Source organism: Rhopalosiphum maidis, chromosome 1, assembly GCF_003676215.2.
Source record: "Rhopalosiphum maidis isolate BTI-1 chromosome 1, ASM367621v3, whole genome shotgun sequence".
Taxonomy (NCBI): domain Eukaryota; kingdom Metazoa; phylum Arthropoda; class Insecta; order Hemiptera; family Aphididae; genus Rhopalosiphum; species Rhopalosiphum maidis.
This window is the reverse complement of record NC_040877.1, coordinates 42,059,927-42,073,955: the sequence shown is the minus strand read 5'-3', so window position 1 is coordinate 42,073,955 and position 14,029 is coordinate 42,059,927. Positions and strand designations below refer to the sequence as shown.

Below are 14,029 nucleotides of genomic sequence, written 5' to 3'. Positions count from 1 at the left end.
ATATCAATTTACTAATTTCATTACAGTATTTATTTACATAAAATTTATTTACATTTAATAATTTACAATTAAGAAATTAGTATTCACATAGCAAACTGTACATATTATAAGATATTGACACGTTCATGAGTATTCGTGCATAACTGAATTTGGTGGTGTCCATCGGTAAACATACTCACTCCTTGAATGATTACCATGATGAGCTTGTGATTTATTTTGAGAATTGCCATAAATTCCATAAAGATCATCTGCTGAATCTTTTGGTGGTTGCCTATATGTTTCTGACCTATTACTTTTTGGATACATTCCTAAAAATATTTTTAAAATGCAATAATGTTAACACTTTCATTACAATCAGTTTTATAAGCTACTAACCATTATGGATACCACTAGCGTTGACTGTTGACGAATTCCTAGCACTGTACGTAGGTTCATATTGCCTTTGTTGGTTCTGTTGATTTTGCCTGTCGGGCCTATCTGTTCTATCATTGCACGTTGTAGTAGCTGCCGTTGTCAGTGGATATAATGATTGTGCTGGTAATAATGGCCCTGGTCTTGGCAAGTAATCACGAGGTGGCAAGTTATGGGTGGATTTTGAATGGTATAGTGACTGTGAACGACTTAAATTTGCACGGGTCAAAACCGGTGAACGGGTGTATAGCGATCTACTCCCTTCGTACAAAGGCTCTGGCAAATCTAAATCAGCAGATAGAGTTGGAGGAGAAAGAGCCGGTCGAATAATTTTATGAGGTACTTGTATCTGACACAAATTCTCATCATCTATAAAAGTATGTATATTATTAATTTGATTTTTTTCAACTGTACAATATGTAATCTTACCATTCAAATCGTCTATCGTCGCTTTTCGTTTTTGTGGATTGAATATTAAATCATACACTACACCTGCAATGATTCCTCCTGCTCCTGGCCCAAACCAATAAACCTGCAGATTAAGTAATTTAATAATGTTGAAAAATTATAAAAATAAGTGTTTAGTGAAGATCCATTTAATATACCTACTTCATATTTATCGGTAACTAAAGCAATATTTGTATTATGGTAAATACATAATTTATATGTTTATCTAAAAATTATTTGTAAGTATTTCTTTACATAATTCTTAACCCATTATTTCAAAATATTTATTTTTGATGTCTTGCATACACTTTTTATTTGTCAGGCCCACCATTTAAAATTCGATTTGAATTAAGTTTACTACGATTTTAAAATATTTTAAATATGAACTTCCGAATATTCAGTATTTTTAAAGTTTGTGATTTTCTATTTGTTACGCGAGGTAACAGGTATAGTAGGTAACCACGTCGCACACTACATTGGTACTTGAAGTCTTGAACGCCGTCGTATTAGCTGTTGAAACGCGCATCCATCACTCCATTGTATTTTAACAATGTGTCATACTTCAATTACCTGTTGTAATACCTACTTTATATTTTTTATTGACATGGTTTATGGTGCGAAAAAATATTGAATACACCAACCATTTTTATATAAGATTATAGGTGCCTAACGAAAATATTAAATTCAATATTGAGGTATCGTTTATGATTGCCATTTTGAGCTATACTCGAGCCATATGTCCCAACATCAAATATTTAATTTTTTCCTATGTTTTCATAACCGAAAAAGAGATATTTCACCCATTTTAAAGTTCGATTGAGCATCATCCACTTCCCCCTCTACCGCATATCGTGGTTATTTTATTCTGTATAAAATAGGTCCAATATGAAAATATTAAAAGTATTAACTAAAAATTATTTATTTATCAACATTTATTATGAACCGTTAGATGAACGATAGAGATTTAAAAGTTATTTATAGGAATTAAAAAGTTGAAAGTGTTTTCACTTATCAGACTAATACTTTAATCAGCAAAGCCAAAATCAGTATTCAATATTGCACGCTTCCGCACAATACTACGTGGTGGGGCGGTATCTACTTGATACGCATAACAAATAGTAGGTAGGTATATTAGCAAACTTCAAAAGGCAATAACTTCAAATCAACGGATGTGTGAATCATGAATGAATTTATATATATTATACCTATTACATATTTACATTTCATATTTGTATGTACACGTGATAAAACATACATACACTTTTTAACATTTAAATTTTAACTTCACACGATAAATTCACTTTATGTAAGTAGACACAATTTAATTTATTTAATTCTGAAACATTCACACCAGCTGTTAAAACTGCACTCTTGGCTCACATCCTCTTTCCCTGTCATAAAAATGACCCTAAGCTCGTACATCGGTGTCACATAAAACCAATTATAGTAGGTACCTACTTACTGATTTACTTGATTTCAGAATAAAAACATATTATTAATAACAATTAAAATTGATCGAACTTACCCAGTGATTATCCCAATGATTCATCACAAGTGCCGGTCCAAACGCGCAGGCTGGATTAATAAAAGGCATCTGCAAAAATTTACTCGTAGTGTATTTATAAGGGATCATCGGATTTGCTCTTACCGCCACTAGACCGCACGCGAAGTACACTGCTCCTATTGCCGTTGCCGAAGTTCCGGTCCATTTGTGAAATGTATTATTAGTCACGTAATACGTGAACACGATGAAGAACATGAGTAACAAGCCCAAGCTGAAACGTTGCCACGGGGTCGTGCTGCTATTTGGCAGGTCGTACAGACTGGTGAAGTAGTTGCGAGCGGAAACGCTGGAAACCGATAGTACCGTGATGTAGAGAATTTGATATCACGTACGTGATACAGAGAGCACAAGTAAAATAATGAATACCTAACGATCTATATAATATCATACGACATACATAATAATATGATACGGCGGGACGTAAATATTGTTTACCTGTAGATTATCGCCGCGCCTCCTACTGCGCCACCACATTGTGCGGCTATGAACATGACAGCTCTTACGGGGCTTATCCTTCTTGTGATCAACATGGCGGTGGTTAAAGCAGGATTTATGTGCCCTCCTGAAAAAAAAACATTTATTATCAATTAAAAATGACCAATGATATCAATTGAATAAATTCTCAAAAGTACACGGAAAGATATATACTAATATTTTAAGGCCTTATATATCGGCGCATTAAGTAAGTATAACCTAATGCAGTGTTTCTCAAGCTATGGGTCGTGATCCAACATTTGGTCACGACTGAGGTGTTCGTAAACTAATTAGACAACTATATATTATGTAAAAAACCTAGGCAATTTTTTTTCTAGTGAGGGTCGCGTACCCAACAAACAATAAATTTGTAGATCATCATTACAAAAAGGTTGGAAAACACTGCCCTAACTATTCTTTGTATGGTTGGTAGGGACGGATCTAGGGGAGAGTGAACCGGGTCACTTGGCCCGGAAGTCTTGAGCAGGAGACACCAAATTACCGAATAACAGTGGTATAATAGAGGGAGCTGATTTATAAGAGGGTACTAATTTTATACTTTTCCCCGGGTTAAAAATATGCTACATCCGGCCCTGATGATTAATAAATAGATATATATTATATATATATATAGAATATTTAATATAAATACATTGGTAAGAACAAATGGCCAAAACGCTCTTTTAGTAAAGTGTATTTTGTTCTAAAAAAATAACATTTTTAACTAATTCTAGAAAACAAAGATAATTTTACTAATTTTAAGTTCCATAAATATTAAAAATAAAATAAATACAATAAATTTAATGAGTTGAAGGCATTTATAGCTCTACGAAGTACAAGTAAGTATATCATTTAAAAAATAGATTTAATTGTTATTTATGTTTCAAATTGTATTAATCAATATTAGTAATTCAATAACAGATAACCGGTAGATTAATAATATATATCTATATTATATTATTATATTATTTTTATTATAATTAATATTTTTAATCTTATATACATTGATGTTTTTATTTTCAAGGTTATTTACTTACAGACTGTACTAGCTACAGCTACAATTTTATAAATATAAATTAGTCGAAATACATTTCGAACAATAATTAAGCAACAATTGTTTACTACCTACCTAAAAACTATATACAGTGCTAAAAATACGCATGTATGTACGTTATTTTTTAACGGTTCAAGTAGGTATATTACAGGTAGTTAGATTACAAGTACCTACCTAAGCAGTTAGGATTGTCATGGCTTCGACTACGATAATATGTTATTAATATTTTAATACCTACCTGTTTTTACTAATATAAACATTGTCGGTTTGTTTACAGACTCTAAATTATATTCATTCTATTATTTATTCTTTTTTTTTACAATATTGCATTTAACTACCTACTTAAAATATTTTATTTGTATATTTCACATTTTCACATTATTGTGACTAGTTGGTTGTTTGCTAACTTATCTTATCACCACGATACCGTGTTAGTTCTCGGCTATAATGTTAATACCGTTTAGTGGTACACAATGATTTTTATTACATAGGTATTATTCTTATTGAATGTTGTTAACTTAGTTCTACATTTGTACCTACCCAGTTATTATTGATAAAAAACCGGAAAAGTCTTGATGTTATTGAGTCGAGTCTACGGTATACTTTACCTATGATTAGATCACTGTTGTAATGAATATATTAAATTTGAATTTAATGACAAATTAATTTATAAAAAAACGATTCTGAGCGGAGACAGTTCGTCTCTACTCTGTCATCAACCATTTTTAATTTCCAGTAAGAAATTTATTTGTATGAACCATGTATTAAGTTTGAATTTGTAAATATTCGTGAATTTGACTAATTTTATCAATATTTGAACTTAAAATGCTTACGATAAAATTGTGATTGAATTTTTATTGCAGTATGAATAAATTACGAGGAATTTTATTCTAAATTTTCAAATTTTTTTACTCACAAATAATAACCATTTTGTAAGACATAAATCTAAAACACACTAATAAAACTTAATAATTTTATAGCACTAAATATTTTAAAAATTATACCATTTCTAGATAATGCTAGTTTACTTTATACATAAATATTTGGATATTTATTCATTTTTGAAATAAACAAAAAAAATTTGTCAAAAACTAAAATGTTGTTATTTTTATTTTTTCCGATTACTTATTTTTGAAAAGTATTACTGAACATTTGTACCTTTAACCCACCTGAAAAGTGCCAACTAAATTCAATTTACTACCGGGAACTATTCTCAGTTAAAGATTGAAGAATTTGTCCTGAATGATAAATAAAATCACAAAAATGAATAAATAACATCATTAACCATTGTTAAACTAAAATTTTTATCACTACACTCAAAATCTAAAATAGTTTTAAGTAATTTAAAACAATAATACTTGAATTAAAGAAGGATTGTATGAATAATATAAGATATAGGAATAGGAAACATTGGAGACAATAATAATATTTCTCCTTTAAATTGCCTCGAAAAAACAATTTCCAGTTAAGTATATATTTAAATAATCGATCTTCTTGAATGCGTTTTTTTTAAGTCACATATTCACACGTGTGAAACCGTAAGGGACTCCGAGACAATGATCTTCAGGCGACGTGTTCTTAAAAAATTAATATTAGAAACAGATGTGTAGCGTACACAAATCCAAACAATGTTTATCAATCGTGGGTGTAATTATTTCCATACTGATTGGACGATTGTTACAAGTATCAAAAAATGTCACTATAATTGGAAATTATTTACCAAGTTATTTTTTATATGCAATATGTACAAATATCATATATTATACCAGTACGGTATATGGGCACCACACAAACCCTAAAAACTTTATTTTTAATATCAATACGTGCTGTACTATAGTACCTATACACTATAATAGGTACATACAAATCTAATATTATTATTTATTAATGTATTACAAAGCAAATTTATGATGAATAATTTGTAATTTAAATTTAAATTTATAAAAAGGTTTATTTTATAACCATATTCATCAATAATCAGTATTCACTTAATTTATATGTATACCTACCTAGCAATCCTATTTTCATAATATGCAATTGAGTTGATTGACCATAGATTATTATAATAAAATGTTAATATACTATATTTTATTGACTATTGGCTATTGTATAATTATTATCTACGATTCTAGAATGTTTATGGATAAGACGAATGTGGTCTGAAACACACTTAAGATATCGCATAATATCTTAATTCGTGCCGCGGATTAAGATTTTCAAATTAGTTAATATAATTATCATTCATGGGTGATATCACAAAATCTTTCGTCTTATACCAGAATATTTTGATTCTGAACCAACTGGACCATGGATATGTGTAACTTTAAACCTCGGTAGCCCACTAGCCCATATAATTTGATAACAATCTTTTCAATTGGTTTCAATTTGCTTCATTACAATCTTTTTATTTTTATTCATCCCATTATTCCCATTTGTCCTTTATAATGAGCTTTTTGCAATCTAGGTGAAAATTAATACAATGTATAAGTTATAATTTTAACAGTTTACAATAATATATTTTATATATTTTTCGAAGTGTAAACCATTACTGTTAACCGAATAGTACTGTGAAAGAAAAAGTAAAAGTTTTGTGTTTATTCAATAAACAAGCTAGAGGGCCATAAAACAACAGGTAATAAGTAAGTGTATTCAAGCATTACCAAAAGAAATAAAAGAAAATCTCGTATCCTTGGAAAAAAAAAACTCTGACTACGGCACTATCATAGACGAAATATTAAAATTCTATAAGTAAGTCAAGTGTCTATAATTTTATGTTTGCAAAAACTTTTAAGAATCGTCATTGATAAAAACTTCTGGTGCTAAATTTAATCAGCTATCTAATTTTGTTTTTTCTTTAACGTTTATAATAACAGCAGCACAACAAAAACGCAATACGTTCCGACGTGACTGCCAAAAACACAGTTAGAGTTCTTGAAAATATATATTTTTGGCATCTATATAAAATTATAATTTCTTTCGGCGGTTGAGCTGGCAATTTGTTTTCGCCCTACCCAGTATTCTGATGGTCTACGCATAGCACCTATCTACTCTGACTTTTGCATCGAAAGTAGCGTATGCATACATTGTGCTGTATTGCACTGAATACTATAATATAATATAAATGATATAATTTACAACATATTAAATTGTTTAGTTATATAGAGACGTGTGTGATATTAACTTGATAGAAGTACATATTGCTGAATGCTTACATGGTATTACATTATATTGTGTAGGTACCTATATTATTTCATTGTGCTTAGGGGTAGGTAAGTATATAGGTACTAATATGGGTACTGTACCGCTATAATAATATATTAATAGGTGTATAGGTGTAACATAAAGCATTAGCTAGTTAAATATCAAATTATTACTTTATTATACGAAAACATCAAACAAATTACATATGACGAATTACTTTTTTTATATTTAAGTACTATTAATGTTTAATGATTTCATTTTTTTTATATATTTAAATTAATGAATTATATTATAATCACTCAAACAGCAAAACTATAGGAATATCTAAACACTAAATTTAGTATTAAAACAAATTTAGTACCTAACTATTTCTAGGGGTATACTTAATAAAAACCACGGAAAAATAAAACATTAACCCATAAAATACACGATTCAAAATTAAGTTTAAAATTGTTTTAACGAGTTAATCGAGCAGGCTAACTTAGCAGCCTAGTGAATGACCATAATAATATTATAATGTTAGGATTTTCGGTGACGTGACTGTATAATATATTATGTACCGACTCGACTATAAGCGCGTGGCATCGTTACGTACGCGGTTTTTGCGCGACTCGCATTAATCCGCCGCGCGTGAACACGAGGGTCAAAACCTTTTTTTTACGTACAACAGATGCTCGCCAATAATAATATAATAATATACATTGTATAATTCTTATGTATACATATATATATATATATATATGCGCGCGTCCGACATAATCATTATCTCATTGTCGCGCGCGATTCCACCCGCCGCCACCCCGTCGATTCGCTTTCAGCCCTCATACTTGATACACATATTTTATCGGTATAGACTCGAGTGCCAATTGTCAACCGATACGGTTTTTTATCGACACCGAAGAGGGCAATTTTTATTTATTTTTTTTTTTTTTACGAGAGCAGCGAACCAGGTCGGTGGCGAACATGTGCGCCCGTGTACATACGATAATAATATATAATAGCGCACCGCGTGTATATTATAATATATCGTTTATATTGTTCCACCCTACACGCCGGCCAATTAAACACTGCGGTATAGGGACGTATATATATATATATTGTAGGGGCAGTGGTTCATTGACACACCGCGCCGTGACTCGTCGTAAACGATCTAGTTCGGGTACATAGACTTAATAAAAAAAAATCCGTATGCGGTCTGTTACGCGTATAACAAAGCATTATATTATCGTGATGCGCTGTATAACTGGAAAAATACGTGTTAGCGTACACGCGCGACGCGCGCCACCCCCGACGAGTCCGCGAATTTTACGCACACGAATCGAAAATCCTTCGTGGGTGAATTATAATTCGCTCGTAAAAAACTGTGCTTAGGCGTCTTACGCTTAGTAATTTTATATACATATGTATCCATCATAACGATGTCTTTATAAAAATTTATAAGTACGTGTAAATAAGCGTGTAGAGTACGCAATCGGAAGTAAAAATTTCTTACGGTTACAAAGCGTATTACCGTGCACAGATTTTGTGTAAATTTCAACTCATTTTGTTTTTTATTTGATTTAATGCGTATACTATATGATATATTTCATTGTTGCTTGCGTTCCCTGTAGATTTCGTTCGTTCACGGAAACTGTGACATCGCGCAGGTGAAACTTCGACCCTCCGACGAAACGAAATAATAACAGAAAAAAAACTTCCTACCAAAAACACTACACCGTGCATTACACAGCACCGGCATTTCCATGTCATAACATCGATTGCAACGGAGTCCACACGTAGACCAGGTGCAAAGTAGGCATACATACATAAATATAATAAATTATTATAACCTCCACGCTTGTTGTACATATTACACTATTTTAGGTCTACTGCGCCCAATACTCATTTGTATATATATTTATGATTAATTCTGAATTCGTCGCACCTACATACATTAATTTATTATTATTATTATTATTATTATTAAACTATTGAATATACACGACGTTATACATTCAAAAATTATTTTATTTAGATTAGTATACGTAACGAAGTTTTCGATTAAGCAACTGCACACACGTTTTTTTTTAATATTCTATACAAGTTTTGTTGTTGTTTTAGTTGAATCATATTTTCATTCAGTTCGCTGTTTTTGTCGTATGAAAAGACGAAAGATCCATTCATGCTGCACATGGGAAGCACATTTGAATACTATACACACTACACGTCAATCGACGACAGTAAAAAAAAAAAAAACTAATTCAATTCAGTGGGGTCGTAGATATATATATAATATATATATTTATTTATACATGATATACGTATGTGTATGTGTATATACATACATAATAATATAGTGTTTCGTCGTCTCTGATCACCATAATAGTTCTTTTAAAACAAACAAATTAAAACTACCGACGCTGCGAAGAAAGGAACTATATATGCATACAATATAGACTACATAAGTGTATTCTTCTGGCTAAAATCCAAGACAGCTAGCTGGCACGTTTTTTCGATGTGAACAAATCGTATTCACGCGCGTTTTAATTAAATTAAATGGACTAATGATTAAACAATTATTGTCGCCGTTTTTCAATGCCAATATATACATTCTAATAAGCTGCAATTCCATTGACGCGCATGCTTCAACAACTCAAAAGTTCGTTCAAGCGATATATAACGACAATAAGCGACATGAATAATTTATGAATAGATTTTTGTTGGTATTTTTTTTTAGTTTTGGACACTTATTACTCGTAATAATATCTAGCTTTGTACTTGAATGTCTTGTAAACAAGTCACGTCATGCTTTTGCCAAAAAGTGGTTACAATAAACTTTTTATTTTTTAACACACACATATACACAATATATATATATATTAAGTTACGATATCGGAAAGACGATGACGTATGCGTGTACCTATATAATACGTCACAAAGGGATCCCAAAATGCACTACTCGTATTATTGTCTTTGTCTGGTTTTCAAATAATAACGCGCGAGAACGCGGTGAGATTTAACCGTCTCGAATTCCACACGTAAAAAAACCATTAGATTACAGCTGACCATGTGTTTTTCTATACGAAATCCCGTCGTATATCATGCGGGTATAAATTGCGGTATTCGTTTAGAATGTATATTATTGTTTCTGCCATCTGTGTGTCGGCGTGGCATAGTCCTATAATTATTATGTGAATGTTACCAGGTAAATATCTACCAATTATGTGCAAAATCACGAAATGTACACGTATATTAATTCCAAAATGTTTAGGGCGAGCGAGTTGATTTACAAATCTATACAAAAGAAACGAATTGAAATATATTTCACCGCGGCATTAGATGTAAAATATGTTCCTGTTATACATAAACATACACACACACACACACATATAGGTATTATAATACAGACACCGTGTAAAATAAAATGTACGCTCGTGACTCGTGAGGGGAAGAAACTTGATAAATGTCGAATTTTACGGTTCGGACGATCAACCGCCGAAGAGTGCCAATATTTTCGTTCATACAAAAGGCGACAGCAACGCAGCGTTTAAAAAGGGTGGTGATTAATTTAAACACAGCGGCCACACATTATTATATTTTATACGACACGTATAGAGTCACTATATTCTATAATGGTGAGTATTTCATTTTATTATTCTCTATTAAATGTATAGAATTTAGATTATGTTATGATATCATTATGTATACCTATATAGAAATAACTAGGTTCGAATTACAATTCACGCCCGGCCCGAAAATCCTTGTTCAGGGATTGAAGATAAATGATAGTCTTGAATCAGACATTTGTATTCTGGACGATAACTCGTCTTACATAATAATAAATTATAATTTGCTGCGGAATAAAAAAAAAAAATAACAACAAGTACATTTTTGCCACTCGTGCAGAACGACCGCCGCGTTGAGGCTAGGGACTTCAGATTGTTTTTCAAGACTAATAATCTTTCAGCTGACGCCCGCGAAGGCGCTAGCCATACAATATTGCTGTTCAGAAAATCAGAACTCTTGAACATAATTTATATTATTCTGTAAATGATGTTAAACACAGACTGTCTGTTATATGGTGTATTGTGTATATCTATATGCTTATAATATAATACAAATACGCGCTATAGGCGGAATGTGCCAGAACGGCATTTGTACATCCGTCGAAAACAAAAGAATCTTTTCGACTGTGCACTGTGTATACCTTACCTATTCAAAACGATATTATCTAACCATTACAATAACAACATAATACAGTAACACTGTTACAGTTATTGGTATCCGTTAAAAATAATAAATAACATTATTCATATTTATTTGTTTTTTCAATATAAATCGTTGATTTACGAGTCATATACACTCCCATATAAGTACATAATAATAATAATAATCTATGTATACATATAGGTAGATGTATAGAATATTATATGGGTCATAGCCTATGGGTAATAACTAATAACACATGACAGTTTTTGAGGATTATAGCGAAATATTATTAATAACTCTCTCACAACGAACTTCATCTACACAATTCTCCTCCAACCGTCCTTTTGGGTGTGTGTTTTATGTATATATATATATATGTAGGTAAATACTCATAATTTGGGTGTATATCGTGTATGATGTATCTATACCGTACGTAAATTATTTCATAAAAACATATTTTATACACACCATCATCAAATTAAATTAATTTTTTTATTTTACAAAATACGCATACATAATATAGACACATTATATAGTAATGTGACAACTATTAGCCAACAATAACTTTACTCGTCGATGATAATGATGTCTATTTTATAACTCAACGTGGCTGCTTGTAGCGGTATACCGTGAAAATAGATTATATATGATATTTAAAACGAATAAATTTATTTAATATATAAAAAGCATTTACTCCAACATAATATTATAAAAGGAATTCCGCTTTGAGCGTAATCTCTTACAGTGAAATAACACGATAGGTTCAATAGCAATTTAGTGACGATTGTATGTCAAATGCGTAAATACATAATTGTAAACCGATTACTAGTAATCACAGACGTTTTATACTTGGAAAAATCTAAATAATTATAACAGTACAGATCCAAATCAAGCAGTTCACAAGTCGTGATTGCAAGACGATTGGTTCTACAATTTGTCCTACATACATTTTCATATAGATACATTTTAAAACCAGCAGAAAACATTATTAAACGTCAAACTCCGACAGTGATGACAACAACAATGCGGTTTAAAACCAATACGACATATCAGAATCAGAAGAGTTAAGATTGTTGGGTATACACGAGAGCTTATTAAAATCACTACGGTCGAAGGAATCGTAAGCGTCGATGACATCGGAACAGCAGGATGCGACGAAAAAACAGATGCAGGAAGGACGAGCAGACATGATTTTGATTTAAAAGGACATACAGTTACTACGACAAGGGAGACTGCATGGACTTGCGCGGAGATCTACACAGCAGATTGGTCAGACGAAAGATCGGAAAGGAGAGAAGAACAAAGATCGCGTAGGTACTAAGTAAAATCACCTAAACAATACGTGTTATATATTGTGCGGTACGTTACCGGAGACGTTTTGCAGGCACACGGTCAGGGCGAGCATGGTGAATCCGGACGCGGCGGCCGCGCCGAGCACCGGCGAAGCGTCTGAAGTGGCCGCGCCACAGACAACGGCCACGTACAGGAACGTGGCCAGACACTCGGCCATGACGGACCGCCACAGCTCCAGCGTACGGAGTTCGGCCTGGAGCGGCATCAGCGGCGGCCGGGCGTCGGGCCGCCACCGCCGGCCACCCGAACCCGCCGACCACCTGTTCCGCTCCAGCCGCTCGACCAGCTCCAGCATCATGTTGAGGTGGTGGTCCATTTGGGCGCCGTCGTCTTTGAGCTTCATGACGGTGGGCAGCGAAGACACGAGACTGCAGGTGGGCGCGATTTATATGTGTATATATATATATATATATATATGCGGCTATTGCCTACCGCCTGGCTATCTCCTGCTTGCAGACTGGCGACGGCGGTTTACGTTTTTTATTTTAATTTTTTTAATTTTTGAACTATAACACAGTGCGACGGTTAAGTTATAGGCAGTGAGGTGCGGTGCGGCGAGTAAACCTACACACTCGTAAATGATAGTGTTTTATTTATCGACTGCGGTGCGGTGTGTGCCGATGAGCGCGCGCCACACAGCGGACGGACGATTGAGCCGACTGCAGCCGCGGGACGGGCCCGTCGGTGGCAGGTGGTCGTCGGTCGTGTCGAACGTGCCCGCCGAAAAAAAAAAATAATATAATAATAACGAAAACCCAGAAAACGGGTGGGGGAGCAGATGAGTGTGTGCGAGTGGTGCGTGTGCGCGTGGTGCGAGACAGAGTGAACTGCAGGAAGACCGCGTGCATGCCGCGGCGGCGACAATGGGTCGCGTTCACCCTGCGCGCATTTCTTTTTAAACCCTCTGTCGCGGGGGAGTGCCACAGGAGACGGACCGCTGCAGGCTGCACAGCCAAGCTATTCGATATATATATATAGGCGTAAGCACTATTATACACGTACATAGCATTATACTATGCGTATATTTAGGTATATAATATACCGTACGGGTATAAGTACACGCGCACACACCTTGCACATCTCGCGCGATTTGGCCGATGAACCAGTTTTGTGTGAATCGATATTATTATTGTAATACACCGCACTGCGCGCCGTGCAATAATAATTGTGTCGCACGTAATATTACGATATTAAATGTATAGATACTATATAGATATGACGTGGCCCCGAGGCTTATGATGCGGTATAGGTAGTATACTTATATACGTTACGAGTATCAATCGTTGTACTTATATTGTGGTATAAGTATATTATATAGGTATGTATAATAATATTGT

General features: G+C 33.3%; 1 protein-coding gene across 2 annotated transcripts; it reads right to left on the bottom strand.

Moving 5' to 3' along the window:
- Positions 1 to 63: 63 nt before the first annotated feature.
- LOC113549299 (neurogenic protein big brain) lies at positions 64 to 13,364 on the bottom strand. 2 transcript variants are annotated; one of them, XM_026950529.1, is made up of 7 exons: positions 12,708 to 13,363; positions 2,858 to 2,984; positions 2,507 to 2,708; positions 2,384 to 2,452; positions 841 to 943; positions 376 to 780; positions 64 to 308 (listed from the first exon to the last, which is right to left on the bottom strand). In XM_026950529.1, the coding sequence occupies exons 1-7, from the start codon at positions 13,033 to 13,035 to the stop codon at positions 124 to 126; spliced, it is 1,419 nt and encodes a 472-aa protein (XP_026806330.1). In that variant the 5' UTR covers positions 13,036 to 13,363; the 3' UTR covers positions 64 to 123. The 2 variants fall into 2 exon arrangements, with proteins under 2 accessions (XP_026806330.1, XP_026806329.1); XM_026950528.1 differs by having other exon boundaries at positions 2,384 to 2,708; positions 12,708 to 13,364.
- Between the last annotated feature and the right edge of the window lie 665 nt (positions 13,365 to 14,029).

What these genes read in the sequence shown, in the direction of transcription:
- LOC113549299 (XM_026950528.1), bottom strand. Translation starts at nt 13,035, where the DNA reads ATGAAGCTCAAAGACGACGGCGCCCAAATGGACCACCACCTCAACATG. An exon ending in GGCGCGGCGATAATCTACAG is followed by an intron (nt 2,709 to 2,857) that starts GTAAACAATATT and finishes ATCGGTTTCCAG; the next exon opens with CGTTTCCGCTCGCAACTACT. An exon ending in ATCATTGGGATAATCACTGG is followed by an intron (nt 944 to 2,383) that starts GTAAGTTCGATC and finishes CTTAATCTGCAG; the next exon opens with GTTTATTGGTTTGGGCCAGG.